We start from the raw sequence: 14,918 nt of genomic DNA, 5'->3' as shown, positions 1-14,918 counted from the left end.
CTAACAAGATCTGAGATCTATGTATACGAAGAGCCTAAAACTTCAAGCAAAGAAAGAAACTGGTGTAAATAGTACAGTTTATCTTTATGATTAATGGCTATCTCATTTGAATAACTGTAGTAAATTTAACTTTTGAACTGAATAATAACTTGCTCTACGCAGAAACAAACCCAAATTTTACCTACTATACTCAACAGCAACAATGTCGTCTGGCAGGATAATGTCAGTTCTAAATACACAGAGGAATCAAGAGACCACCATATAACTCAAGAACATGATTAATCAACAAAATATTGAGAACAAAACAAACAGTTTTGCCCTTACCTTCTCCAATAAAAGGCATAACTGCCAGATCACCAACATTTGGGTTGTGAATCACAACCGAACCTCTCTGTACGTCTTTCTTTGGTACATTTTGTACCTGTACGTCCATTCTTAGTTCCATTTTTAGTATTCTCCAGGAACCTCGTGTAGTCAGCCAGTTTGTCTCGAAGCTCTTCAAACAGCAAGAGTTTGAGCAACCATTGAAAGAATGTCCGTAGCGAGTCTGTGTTCCTTCAGCACGACACCCCAACCAGTCAGACCGGCGTAAACACAAGGAGTGGCCAGTCAGGTCACAGGGAGGGAACTTTCCACAGTAACTCCGCACATAAAACACACGTGGAAGTTTTGAGTCAGGGAGGGGAGTGAACGTAGCTGCGGTTATTGGCACCAATTCAAGCTGGAGGTCAGTATCAAATCCGGACAAGACTAGATGGGCTTGGATCAGGGAAGACTTTCGAGTGCAGGAACAGGACTGGAGACTGGCCAAATCTAGACTAGTTCTTCCACTTCTTCAAACAGAACCTACCTTTGGTATCTTCCCTAAGGGGGTAGTATGCTATGTGTTAACTTTTAAATACCGTCTTCTGTGTCTCAACTCGAATTCTAAATCTTTCAGAATATCTGTGATGTTTATTCAACTCTGCATTTCAAACTCTGTTCCCTGTATCTTATAAACAAGAGTCTTTACTTTGTAGGACTGAAGTTTGTTCTGAAAAAGTGGGCCACAAAACATTGAGAATGGTAGCTTCCAGACAGAACAACAAAGGCCTCACATGACCAGAGGTGGGTGCAGGGGCTGCCCAGGGTGTTTCTACCTTATCTGAACCTTGACAGTTTACTGTGGGCACACTGCCGCTTACTTAGGACCAACAGTTGTTGTTTGTTTACATCCACATGCAAAATACAACTGCGGACAGGATTAGAACACTGCTATTTTCACACAATGACCTCACTTTTGATCACTTCTTAGCAGTATTGGAAAATTAGGCAGAAGTAGATATGAATACACAAATACTTCAGGTATCAAAGTCATAAGTTTTCAAGTAATTCACAGATTTAAGTCAGAGAAAGTGCCAAACGTTCCACTACCTGTATATACAGCTGCAAGTTGGGTTGTTTTCATTCCTGATACCAGCCAAGATAATCTACCACCAGTGTTTGGCCACTGTCTAACATTCTAAACACCAGAAGTATGTCACTGGCTGCAAACACAACAGACCTGTAGCAGAACCTAAAAACTCTGCGGGCTAAAGGTCGTTCAACTTTGCTACAAATGTATATCTTACTCAGTGTCAACATTTTTACAGTGAAAGTAAGAGAGAAGAAACAAATCTTCGGAGCACAAACTCTCTTCTGTTTGTTGCTTTATGAACACCTGTCTAGTCGAATGTACAAGGAGTATATATAAGGAGGTTAAGTACATATATACTATGTTGATGAAGGTTAGACATCCAGGTAATAAGATACGCCAAAAATAATTACTCAAGCAACTGGATAAGATTTTGAAACAGTCAGACTTTTCAGACAGTATCCACTGTCTTTCGTCAGTGACTAACGATAGGACTGAGAACACCAGGTTTTATACCAAAACTCTGAATAGATATGTTAATGAGGTAAAGACAATTTAGGATGTCTTGAAGTAGTCTTCAAAAAGAAGATTAATTCAAGACAAAGTTTATGCCAATAGTTCAATTAGCTACTGTTGTTCTAGTACAGTAACTAAAGGTTACTGTCGTTGGCCTTCTAGTACAGTAACTAAAGGTTACTGTCAAGGTTCAGATAAGGTAGAAACACCCTGGGCAACCCCGCCCTCAACAGGAAAGGGGGTCTACGCGTCCAACTTTCAGGCACCTGGGATAATGCACTGCCCCCACCCCCGGACAAGCAACATTTAGTTACTGTACTAGAACAACAGTAGCTAATTGAACTATTGGCATAAACTTTGTCTTGAATTAATCTTCTTTTTGAAGACTACTTCAAGACATCCTAAATTGTCTTTACCTCATTAACATATCTATTCAGAGTTTTGGTATAAAACCTGGTGTTCTCAGTCCTATCGTTAGTCACTGACGAAAGACAGTGGATACTGTCTGAAACGTCTGACTGTTTCAAAATCTTATCCAGTTGCTTGAGTAATTATTTTTGGCGTACATATATACTATGCTTGAGAAGTTCACCGAGAGACTCCAAGTTGACAATGTTAAAAATGGGTGAAAGGTTAGGGCTACTCAAAAACAAAGCTGGGGAGGGCAGTATGTCAAGCAAAGATGCATTACATGTTGCATGCTGTCCTATTGTAAAGCATAAAGCCACAATAAAATCATTCTATCCTTATCAAATGAACATACTTGTACATCTGATATGTACAGATGGAAAGAAACCTATGTAATGAACTTTTTGTGAAAGCAAAAATAGTGCTTACTGTGTATGACTTTATAGATTATAGATTCAGCATGGCTATAGTGTCAATATCAAGACATTTCTGGCAAGAGTGATCTTAAATCAACAAGATTTTAAAACCTCTTGTAGAACGACCCGTAGGTATCTTGAACTGAGAAAAAAGCGGATCGAAAAACAATTTTAAACTGCAATCTATAGCATGATAACGGGGGGCGCCCTAACATCGCACACGCTCTAACATCGCACAGATTTTTTACTGATCTTATTTTGCATAAGTACGCCGTGTTTGTGTCCAATGACTATGCTGATAAGGAAGGTAAATAACCCAAGTCCATGCACATAATTGTCATTTGCATTCAAAACATATGTGTACATATTCATTTCTTGTTTTGTCGAAAAGTAGTATTTTGACAATAATGATGGTAGCGCTAAGTAGAGAGTCACTGCGTAGCTAGACGGCCCGGCACCTAAATATACGACCTGTGCCAAGCAGATACATAAGTCACACAGCTATCATACACATAAGAAAAATAACTTCATAAAACACTAAAAATTTGGGTCTTTAAGTGTTTGTTGAGAAGAAAACTGACCAAAGAAAAATAACGTAAACATTGCTGTTGTCTGACGACGTTGTTTTCCCGCCATTTTTTTGGGCCGCGATGGTGGCGGAACGATTCAACGCACAGTTTTGTTACGCGCTAACATGTGATTGGTACCGTCTATGAAAAGGAAACTGAATACAGAGATGGCGAAGATATTTCCCAATAAGTAGACGGAGTATTGTTGATGTAAGCGGTGTCGTTTTTTCGCAATGATTTCGTAAGTCGGGCCGCATTCAATACGTACGTCGGGCCGCGTAGTAGCCTATTTCCCGTGGAAACATGAGCTGGGATGCGCTAGATATAGCCCTTCTCACACGACGTGAGAAGTGCACACAGTCAAAATTTTCCGGTCAAAAGAAAGCTATAATATAGCAGACTTCAAGCCTTATTTACATTTCCCTAACTTCATCACCAACTTCAGAAGAGAGCAAAATTACCAAAGCGTAATAAGTTAGGCACACTATCTGGCTTAGCACTAAATCAGAAGGTACATTCGTGAAAATGTCTCACAGCGTCTTCCGCATGTAACGCGGAGCATGAAGGGCCCATGAACAGTATGAATACATTTCTTGTCCAAGTATGGTCTTTAGATGAATGTGTTCCAAATTCATTAATTAAAACATGACCATTCTCTGGCAACCAGCAATGGAGCGCCGTGAGTTCCAGCGCGTAAAAAAACGTCCGATGTTTGAGCACCCCCCGTTACATATTATCAAAAACAACTGGTTTGTTACAGCCATTAGAAATCATTGTTTGGCTTCTTCTGAAAGCAGTATACGGTATCACTACAAGACATGTACATTGTACGTATGGGCGTATCAACATTTACATAAATATAAATCCACATCTTCAGATAAATGTGTGAGATCTGGTGCATTCCACAAAAACCTTATAAACCAATTCCAAAACCCCGAAAGACAGCAATCACGACAAGGCACTAAGCACGAAAGAAAAATTCTCTTCCATAAAAAAGATTCCTACAACAAAAAGGCAAACTGTAATCTACAAGATCAAAAGAAATCCAATATAAAAGATACAAAAAGACATACTTGCAGCTTACCCTAGATTGATGACTGTCTGTATTGGAGGCAACAGAGCTATCATAATAAATAATTCAAGCCTTCATTTCAATTACTCTCCTACTCTGCTGTGCATGCACGGCTTACAATGTACTACAGAAGATTATATACTTACTGTTGGACTCAGACACGCTAATACTGGATGAATGTCTTCTGGGACATAAGAACATATTGCTGACGTGGATATCGTCAACTTCCTCTCAGAAACACTACTGGGAAATACAGACTGGGGATGTGCCCAAGGCTATATCTACAATTTAAAAGATGTGTATCTCAGACAATCTTCAGAAGAAAGGGGATGGCTGGTGTTTGAATGAGTTGTCATGGTAACGGAGGAAATACCAGTGAGTCATTGGCCGAACTTGACTGGTGGTGAATGATTAATGAGGTGCTGACACATGCGAGTACACATGACTGCCGCCATCTATGTCATTACTGTTTACATTCCTCTTGGCATTGGGCACGGCTCACTTCAATATCAAGAAGAGTCTGGATATGAAAAATATTTGGAACAGATACAGTTGTCTATGATGTCTATTCAAGGGATCAACAGAGAAAAGGGTGGTGGGCAAAAGATTATGTCTATATTTTTGTTTTCCGTTGCTCTTTGGTCCCCTTGGCTTCTAGTTCTTTCTACCACAGTCTTCATCTTCTTTGAAGACACAATTCTATCTGCATAATTTACAAAGGGTGCGACCAACCAATCTTTTACAATATTACCATGCTGTTAGCATACTATTCATGTATTTTTCATAACCTCAAATACCAATATGTATTCTTTGAAGTATGACTAGCGTCCAAGTTATTTTTCTATTTTCAACCTACCCTCTGGTTCTCCCTGCTTTTGATATTGTTGAAATAACACACTTTGAAATATGTCTGTGATGTACATGTTAACACAAGCCTCTAGTGACTTGCCAATAGCATAAAAACAACATCTCAAATATGAAAAACCCCACTGATATGAGTGTTCCAAGCAAATTTTGAATGCTACATTTATGTAATTCAAACATATTGCAGAGTGAAAACACAACTGCAAAACATAAGCTCCTATTATAATATTACCACATACAGCAAAAATTAATATAATTCTGACAATGAAAAAAAAAAGGACTTGATGCGTTGACATGAAAGCTACATGCACAACACTAAAGTTATAATATAAAACAGTCTATGAAAACTTACCGGCTATAAGAATAAGGATGTACATGTACAGCACACTGAGCCCTTGGCTACGCAATTACTTTTAACGTTACATGGGGTGTGGTAAGGTGTGGTCCAGTGTTTCGTGATAAACATAATAGATAGGTAACTAGTCATCCAAAATGACTAAACACTACAAACTGTTCACCGTTATAGAAATCAACTGGAATTGCTGATGCTGAAGTTGAAGGTACATGTATTAAACATCAAGGTGCTTCACCAAACCACAATAGACAATAGTTAACCCAAAACATCAACTCTGCCAGCTAACTGCAGCAAAAAGAATACAATTTCAAACTCTGTACTCACATTTGGGTATACTTTCCCTCCACATCCTGACAAAATGTGTACGCTTCATTTCTGCCAAGGAGGCTCAAATCCTCAAGATTCTGCCCATGAAATCCTCTCCTGATCCTTCTACACATTTCCCAGCTTACCCCCACACCCATCTTCTGATGGGGAAGATGATGAGAATACTGGCTACAGCATCAGCACCAGTTTTAATCAGTTTGAGTCTAATCATCCCAAAGTCATCACAACAGCTCATTTACTTGGAAGCCATCCATCATTTGTCATTCGTCCCCCAAAAGTCATCTGGATGGACCTAATCCTGCTCCATCACATAGTTATTGATAGCACGGGAGAAGCAGAAAATAACATTTAATCCCACTAATGATTAATACATATATGTGAACATTTGTCTCTTCCAACCTCAGTAAATTTGTGTACTGAGAAAACCAACGACCAAGAATCATGAAGTAGAATTTCATAGGGTGTTTTACTCATATAAATAGAAAATGTCATTGACTGCTATTTGACAGGAAGCTTGCACTAGTAACAGACAAGGAAGTCTTTTGCTGCAGTGTGATCTCAATGCACTAGGTGGCGCTGTTTTGCCAGGCCTTCCTTGACAAGGTTTTCAAACATATTTATGAGCTTTAGTATGAGATGTCAGCAGGAACATTCAGCGATAACGCAAGTCAGGTGTTTGGAGACCACCAACACGATTTTACACTTCTATGTCAAAAGGACATGTTCAAGCAAACTGGATATTCAAGGTGATAGGTTGACTCACTCACTCACTGATAGGTGATAGGTTCAGATATTTATATTTATGAATGAAGGACATTTATTGCACATGTATGCCTCATAGGGCTAGGTACAGATCATCTATGGTATTACTTGATAAAGACATTGCAAAAATACAGAACAATAACTATGTCATGAAATTTCATGGTTTGAAGCAAAACTGAGGCCAATCCCACACCAAAACAACCTTTCAGTTTTAATCAATAACAATCATTTTACCACTGTGCCTTTATAACAGGCAGTTTTGAAGGAGAGAGATTGACAATCGATCACAAACAGGTCTCTTGACAGTACAACCAAATTGAGTTATCTATCTCTAATGTTATACCTCATGAGAGAGTGATTTAGACCCCGTTCACACTCATTTTTTTCAATCGCGATTGAAGTATAATCGCGATTGAATCGATCCGATCGCGATTGATTTTTTCAGTGTGAACGCTCCCAATCGCGATTGAAACGATCCAAAACGATCCAATCGCGATTGGATTGTAACTACCTCCGGAGGTAGTTTGATTGGATTAATCGCGATCGGATCCAATCCAATCCTATCAAATTTTGAGTGTGAACACAACTACGATTCATTCCATCGCGATCGGCGGAGATTTCGGCTGGTTCCGGGGGTGGGAGGTCATACATGCGGGTACGTGGGGTCATAGTTCGCATCGCGCGGGAAAACAAACCCAATCCGCACGTCAGATCGCTCTTTTACAACAACAACAACTTTTCATCGTCAACAATGCCCAAGAAGAAGAATAAAACTCCGTCAGTAACTTCAGCTGGTGGCAGATGGCGCGATGAGGAGACCAGGGTCCTCATCGCAATCTGGGGGAGGGAGGAGGTGCAGGCCAAACTGGGGAAATGTCACCGAAAGAGGGACATTTACCGCACCAAGTGACAATGTCTAGCGGAAAAATAGACACAAAACAAGGACAACAAGGACAACAACAATATTTACCAGATGATCGCCGATAGCATGCTTCAATCGTGCTTCAATCGCGATCGGATCACGGCGTACTTTAATCCACTTGGCGAAAAGCAGTGTGAACGCAAAAGTTTCTTTGCGTTCAATCGCGATCGGATCGAACAATCGCGATTATACTTCAATCGCGATTGAAAAAAATGAGTGTGAACGGGGTCATACATAGACCCTTGGGGCAGAGAGCCATTAAAATACATCAAGGACCTCAGAGTAATCAAGAGTCATTTGACTGATCACTTGGGGGCACATTCACATTTGTGCATTTCGGTATGATGCATGCGTTACAGGACCTGCAAGTTTTGATACATGTATATCAGAGATTAGAGTAGGTTGCTTGAATCCTGATGGAGGCTCAGAAATACGACATTGATAGATACCACTGTTCTGGGCAGTTGATCCGTGCCCCAAATGAGGTTATCCTGAGATGGGAGAGAGGGGGCTGTTGTCCACTACCATCTATTATGTACCTCATCACTTACATAGACCCTTTATTGGTTTTGCTGAGTAAGACAAACTATATATGTATTCCATGTTCTATGGTCCTAGATATTATGTCAATACAGTCACAATATTGATTAGCAATAATGAAATAACAACCTAGTTTCATTCTTTTATATTAAACCCAAAATGTCTTGATTGGTTGGGGCTTGGGAAAAGGGTTTCTTTATCAGTCTATGCAAAACCCTGGTTACTATCCAACAAGCTTAAACATAAAATGCCCAATCACAAGAAAGTTTATGACAGATGTGGTTTTCTAACTTTACAAGCTGCACACAAGGAGTAACATGTAACTTACCTAGTCGTTAATCATAAGGGACATCTCAGGGATGCAGGGCCGTACCTGGCAACAGGTAGCTCACCTGTCTACCCTACAATACCATCCCAGCCCAGGCATGGCTGCACAGGTGATAACATTGTTCGGTCTAAGTGCCAACATGCCATGTTGACACAACTTTTCAGCACATTCTGAAAGGCCACAGTGTGCAGCACCTTGTGAATCCTAAACATCTCAGAGTTACCTGTTGTGGGTGTTGAACCGCAAATGCCACAATGCACAAGTGGCATCAAGGATAGGCAAGCAACTGAACTGTGTATCATTTTCCAAGGTCTACTGGCTAAATATATATACAGTATGCTATCTCACATATCTAAAATATATACCACATGCATGTATAAAATCAGTGACAACAGCAAAAAGATTATAAAACAACTTTCCCACCATGATATGACAGCATTTCAGTTCCACAGATCCCACCACTGCCACCAGTGTAACACTAACAGAGTAACATCTACATGTATGAGTGTTTTAGTGACTTAGTGACATAGAACTGTCATGGCAAGGTGTCCAAATGTTTACGACCTAGCTTGTAAAGACAGCAGCTTGTAGACATGTTGGTATAATACATGTATATATGATGTTTTTAGTCCTTGAAGCACTTGCTAACAAAGGGAGGAGGGAGGGACCTGACATATCATGTTTCGAACTGTCCCATATGCATCATTTCAGTGGTCAAGGACTCATTACACTAATGCTTGGCATTCTTCAAAATGTAGATCCATTAGACTACTAGTACGCTTTGTGGTTAGGGAAATACAATAAAAGTATCGTTTGAGTATCTACACAAGTAATTCTCCCACTCAGGGTGTATTGAACATCGGTGTAGGCGTACTTCACAAATCCAATAAGGGCAATCCAAGGGCGCGGGGTTATCGGAATGGATCTGAAGAATAGACCTGGGCCATTTCCTGTCCACTCTTAATGCTACTTTCTCCCTGATGGATCCTCTCGAAAATCAATACAAAGTTGTACTGTTGGAATGAGATAGTGCATCACTTTCCTTTTATGACGTTAGAACTCTATACTCACATAATGGGTTTGAATGCCTCAAGTAGTACACTTATGTGCATGTATGGAGATATCCTGGCTAAAGTTTCATGAATACTTTATAGGTGGGATAAAGAACTGCTAGCCACAATTTTGGAAACTATTATATCATATTACAATCAATATCACTGAAATAATAGAGCGATAATGATGCAGTTGCATCCTCCATTACAAAAAAAAAGATACACAATTGGAAGGCACGACTACTTTGAAACACCCCCTCCACCCACTAACGCTATTATGCTAACGGGTGGGGGCACAAAACTTTACTGTTTAAATCAAATGACCTGACATTTCTACATTATGTAACTTCAAGCCAAATATCTTGCTCTCCAATTTTCTTTTTCCTGGAAAAAAGCCCTAACCTCATCCTGTCGGAATAGCATCACGTCTCCAGTCATCTAAGATCAGAACTTTACCTGCAGGCTTTCAGCATTTACGTCACTACAGCAGTCTGTATAATCAACAGGCTCGGAAAATCGATAAGATCGTGGTACAGACTGTCTGTCTGCAGTAATGTCCTTCCTTACAGCATGTCAGGGATGGCTTAAATGAAATCCATGCCCACGGGAGCAGGGAGGATCTGCTTAAGCTGTGTAAATCTGATAGCTGTCAGAAGGTGACACAATGTCTGATCATTTCATGTAATAAATGGTAAATGTTGCTTTAGGAACAGGATCTTACAGGTTTGTATTACACCTGTTTTACCAATAATTGAGGACAGGTGAGTCTGTAATATTTCATTCATATCTGTCAAATCATATGCCTGCCAAAAGGCGACAGCATGTCTGTTGCAATAATAGGTACATGTTGCTTTATGAACAGGATCCCTTTGTTTTGATTTTCACCTGCTCTATCTAAAATTCAGAATTGGAAAGTTAAATATATCATTCCTATCAATCAAATCAGATGCCTTTCGAAATGTGACAGTGTGTCTGTTGCAATAAATGGTACATGTTGCTTTATGAACAGGGCCCCTTTGTTTTGTTTTTCACCTGTTCTGTCTAAAATTCAGAATAGGAAAGTTAATAAAAATACATGTATCATTCATATCAATCAAATCACATGCCTTTTAAAGGATAACATTATGTCTGTTGCAATAAAGGGTACATGTTGCTTTATGAACAGGATGCCTTTGTTTTGTTTTTCGCCTGTTCTATCTAAAAGCCAGGATAGGGACTGTCAAAAGGTGACTGTTGGTCTGATGTAATTGAAGGTACATGTTGCTTCATTGGCAGGATCCTTGTGTTTCACTTTAAACCTGTTCTATTTGAACTTGTTATATTTGAACTTGAGGATGGGAAATCTTAGGAAAATATGCACCAGGTATCTGTGAAAAGATGATCATATGTTGAATGTAGTAAATGGTACCTGCAACTTTCCAAACAGATTATTTTGCTTTGTTCCAGACCCGTTCCATCGAAGTCTGAATGTGCAGAAGTGTTGAAAATGGTGATAACACTGCAGGCAATGCCCAGTAAAACTGACTTGCAACTTCATGCACAACTACCTCAACTTTCGTGAGGTGAATCTGGAATGAAGACCTCCTACTGCGATTGCTTATCATTCATGCCATAAACCAGTCAAGTAGTCGAGTATGTGATGGAACTCTGCTGGAAGAAATGTAGACTTGGCCGAAGGCACCTGTCTGAATGGTAATAACTTATATGAGCCAGTCTAACACTGGAGATTTTTATGAGAAATCCAGTTTCCTCAGGCACTTAAAGCAACCACGGTCTGTAAAGGCTTCTACGGGCATATAGCATTATTACCATTTGGAAACGGATGATGCAAAACGACAGTAAAGTTGAGAAGGGATGTAGCAAGCTTTGAAATCTGAATGCAGGGAGTAGCCCTGCCTCCCACACTAGAATCACAGATGATTGAACCTTCCTACACAGGTCTAATATCCTCACATCAACATGCTACTGCCCTTTGGCACTTATCCACTTCATTAATCCTTGGCTACAGGTGCACCAAGGTATGAAATTACTCCCACTACATGTCAATCAAGGTCTGCTCCAAGGGCAAAAGGACAAGCCAGTTGGTTAAAGCTAGAAAATTGCTTTGAAAAACCTTTTAATCTTGTCTCTTCCGATGTTGACCCTTTGAATTTTGGTCTTACTTGCTGTACATTCTATATACAACTAACTTCCAAGTACTTCTGACTAAAAAAAGTAAAGCCCCCATTAATGATGTGTTTTGTGTAGCCAGAAAGTCTGGCGACTGTTTCAGAAAACTTTTCTTTCCAATGAAAGCAATTGATGGCCAAGTGTTGATGAAGGGGCATCAGGTCAGACCTGGTCTTTGAAGAGCTGAAGTCAAGAGCTACATGTACATGTTCAGGTTACAGGATGTCAAAGACAGCTGAAAAGCAGAGTTATTGAATTCCACAGAACTTTTGCTTAGAGATTACTTGTGTGTTTAGAATGATTTAGAAGGCCTGAAGTACAATTCTAACATTAGACTGTCTATCGCAATAATATCACTAATCAATATCTGTATCTCTAAGGTATCCCAATTCACTGGAACTATAAAGAAGACCTCCAGACCTACTGTATCCAATTGGTAAGTTGTGAAGGCACCACTCTTGCTTTCTGCAACCAGTGACAAGAGGTCCAGTTTCAAAAACACACCTTCTGACAAATGTAAATGCTTCAGGCGTCTTAGCCTGAGGTAAGACTCACAAACTCAAGGTGACCTGTCAGAATCTGATACCTCTGAGAAGTTAAAAGCTTTCCATTTCCTGACTGCTTTAAGTAGAGATTACCACTAACACACCTGCACATGGCAGGTATCACAACACATCCATGTCAAATCCAGGCTGTGACCATAAGTACCCTTCCTGAGCCCTTCTGTTTACAGGTGTTGGGAGTTAGCTGTCAGTTTGATGACTTTATGTAAAAATGATCCTATGTTAAAGGAACACCCACACACTCTTCTGATGGTCACAGAAATGACATGTACCTGAAATTCACACATAAAACTAAGTGCATCTGATCAGAGAGCCTGTACAAATGTCAAAGCTTGAGGCTTTACAACTTTCATGTGTGGTGATCTGGGAGAATCTGACAAGTTTGAGAAGTTAAAAACTCCCTAGTTCCTGACTGCTTCAAGCAGAGATTACTACAAGCAGAGTTAACACACCTGACCATGGCAGACTTCGAAACATCCATGTCAAATGCAGGGAGTGACGTCATATGTACTTCCTTTGCCCTTCAATTTGCAGCTGCTGGGAGGTAGCTGTCCATTTTGATGACATTAAACCTCACTGTTTTTCCATGCAGGCATGTGAGTGTACTCAATGACATCAGAGTCTTGTCATTCTACATCACAATTCTGATCAATCAGAAAGTCAAGACAAAGTCACCTGACAGGATACAAACTTTCATAGTATCAGAACTGTAAACAACTCCAACTTTCAGACATACTGTTTTTAAAATCAGTACTGATGACATTGCAATTGAACCTTTGGAAGACAGGTCATATACAATGTAAGCCTTATTGCTTTATGGCCTAGCAACAACAAAAACCAACAACATTTGATATCTGGGATTGAGCCATTCTCATCTTGCAGATTTCTCTTCCTGACCCCATCTGGAGATCAGGGAATACCACCAATATGCCACTCCGTGACCCCAAGGTCATCCTGTGCATCACAAATGGGAGATTTATTCAACACATTCTGCGACATTCACAGGACGAAGGTCAAAGCTGCCACCGCAACACCACGGCGGTCGGGAGTTAACCATTGTTTTGTCTGGGCCGCTGCACACCATGCAGCACAATGTCACTTTTGTATAGGAGCATGCCATCTGCTGGTCACAGGAGTGCTGTGGTTGCAATTCAAGAATAAATAAAAGAGCAGAGGGACTGGACATGTACATGTTGAAGATTTGTCAATGGCAGAGATGGAAGGAAAAGCGTTAGGCGTAAATGCTTCAAGTTTAAAAACAAAAGCCATAAAATAAACAAACAATATATCATGTTCCTGACACAATCCAGCGTAATGTCTCTATTCAGCTGTAAAGTCAGAGCCAAGTATTTGACTTATAACCTCATGAATGCTAACAGAAATCTCAGGTGTCCATTTGTCTCCAAGTAGATTATACACTAAGTCATTAATGGTATTACTCTGGGATAAGCCATCATGGCTATTGTTGAAAGTCATCATAACCTGTATAACAGTTTCTATTCTTATCAAAATCCATGCACAAGCTTTTATTGAATTTTGCACAAAAGATGACGAAATGTTGCTAGTGGTAGATTTGAAACAGTTCATCAGCAAATTGCCATAGCAAAACAAATTTGTCCACTTCCTTTTTCTGGAGATCAAAGAGGAAATGGGGAACTTTCCCAACTTCCCTCGGATAGAGTATGTGCTGTTGCTACCGGGGCGTTTCCGCGAAATAACATCTGTTATGAAAAGATGACTTCAGTTGAAGTTCAGACAAGTGTTCCGCTAAATCTAAGACATACATCATCATCATCATCATCAGTCTCTTAATCCTGGATGGATGTGTAAATGTACCTTACAGACCCAAACTGTCAAACAGAGAAAATCCCATGATTTATCCACTAGCAGCCATGTTATAGTTATCTGAGAAGTAGAAGTTGTGACCCTGCCAACTTGAACTTCCCATGGAGCCTCCACAGAGGTCCCCATCACAGCAGTGGCCTGGCTGGAGGACCATGGGAAACAATGCCCAGTATTTACACAGTCAGGTCTGGTCCTGGTGATTAGGAGTTAGCAGGGTCTGGTTAGAATTCTCACAAGGAAGTCTGCTATTTCTGTCTCAATCTATGCTACTACTGCCAATGTGAAAGGACTTGGGCAGAAGCTGATATATTGGTTGGGTCAAGAAAGATATCTTAAAACTTTTCTCACCATTTGATGATTTTACAAACGACGTGTCAATGCTGCCTAGTGCCTATGGCTCACGAGTCTTCCTCTTTCAGCACAAGACTTTAGTGACAAGAAGATAACTTATAAAACCTCTAGCAACTGTACATTGCGGTAGGTAGAAAGGGTTCTACATTTGGTAGCAGGGACTTGTTCTGCATGACATGTTGTGATGACACAGTAGCTTAGTACCAAGCCTCCTGCAAGAAAAAGCTTCTGCATGAGGAAATGCAGACATAGAGTAATAGTATACCAACATAATATGACAAGAAAGTGACTAGTGAGGTAGGTAGAAAGGTTAGTCTTCAGGTGCTAAATAAGACAAGTAGCTAAGACTTACCCTAGGTGACACAATGTCACGTGGCACATTACGGCCTTGTGCCAGAAACATGAATCTGGGTCAGATATACATGTACATCTCAAATGCAGGCTCAAATTGGATACCAAATCAGTG

At 40.1% G+C, this 14,918-nt stretch overlaps 1 protein-coding gene across 5 annotated transcripts in view; it reads right to left on the bottom strand.

Moving 5' to 3' along the window:
* LOC136441757 (ras GTPase-activating protein nGAP-like) overlaps positions 1-14,918 on the bottom strand; it is an 85,140-nt gene that overhangs the window by 16,314 nt on the left and 53,908 nt on the right. The window contains exon 1 of one of the 5 annotated variants that reach the window (XM_066438218.1): positions 325-822. The exons of the other annotated variants lie outside the window; for them this stretch is intronic. Within the exon in view, the coding sequence (XP_066294315.1) occupies positions 325-445 (121 nt within the window). The 5' untranslated portion in view covers positions 446-822. Of the gene's footprint in view, positions 1-324; positions 823-14,918 lie in introns of those variants that run through there. 5 annotated transcript variants of the gene reach the window in all.

This window comes from Branchiostoma lanceolatum, chromosome 9 (assembly GCF_035083965.1).
Source record: "Branchiostoma lanceolatum isolate klBraLanc5 chromosome 9, klBraLanc5.hap2, whole genome shotgun sequence".
Classification (NCBI taxonomy): domain Eukaryota; kingdom Metazoa; phylum Chordata; class Leptocardii; order Amphioxiformes; family Branchiostomatidae; genus Branchiostoma; species Branchiostoma lanceolatum.
Note: the sequence above shows the minus strand (reverse complement) of the source record. Positions and strands in the feature narration are given on the sequence as shown.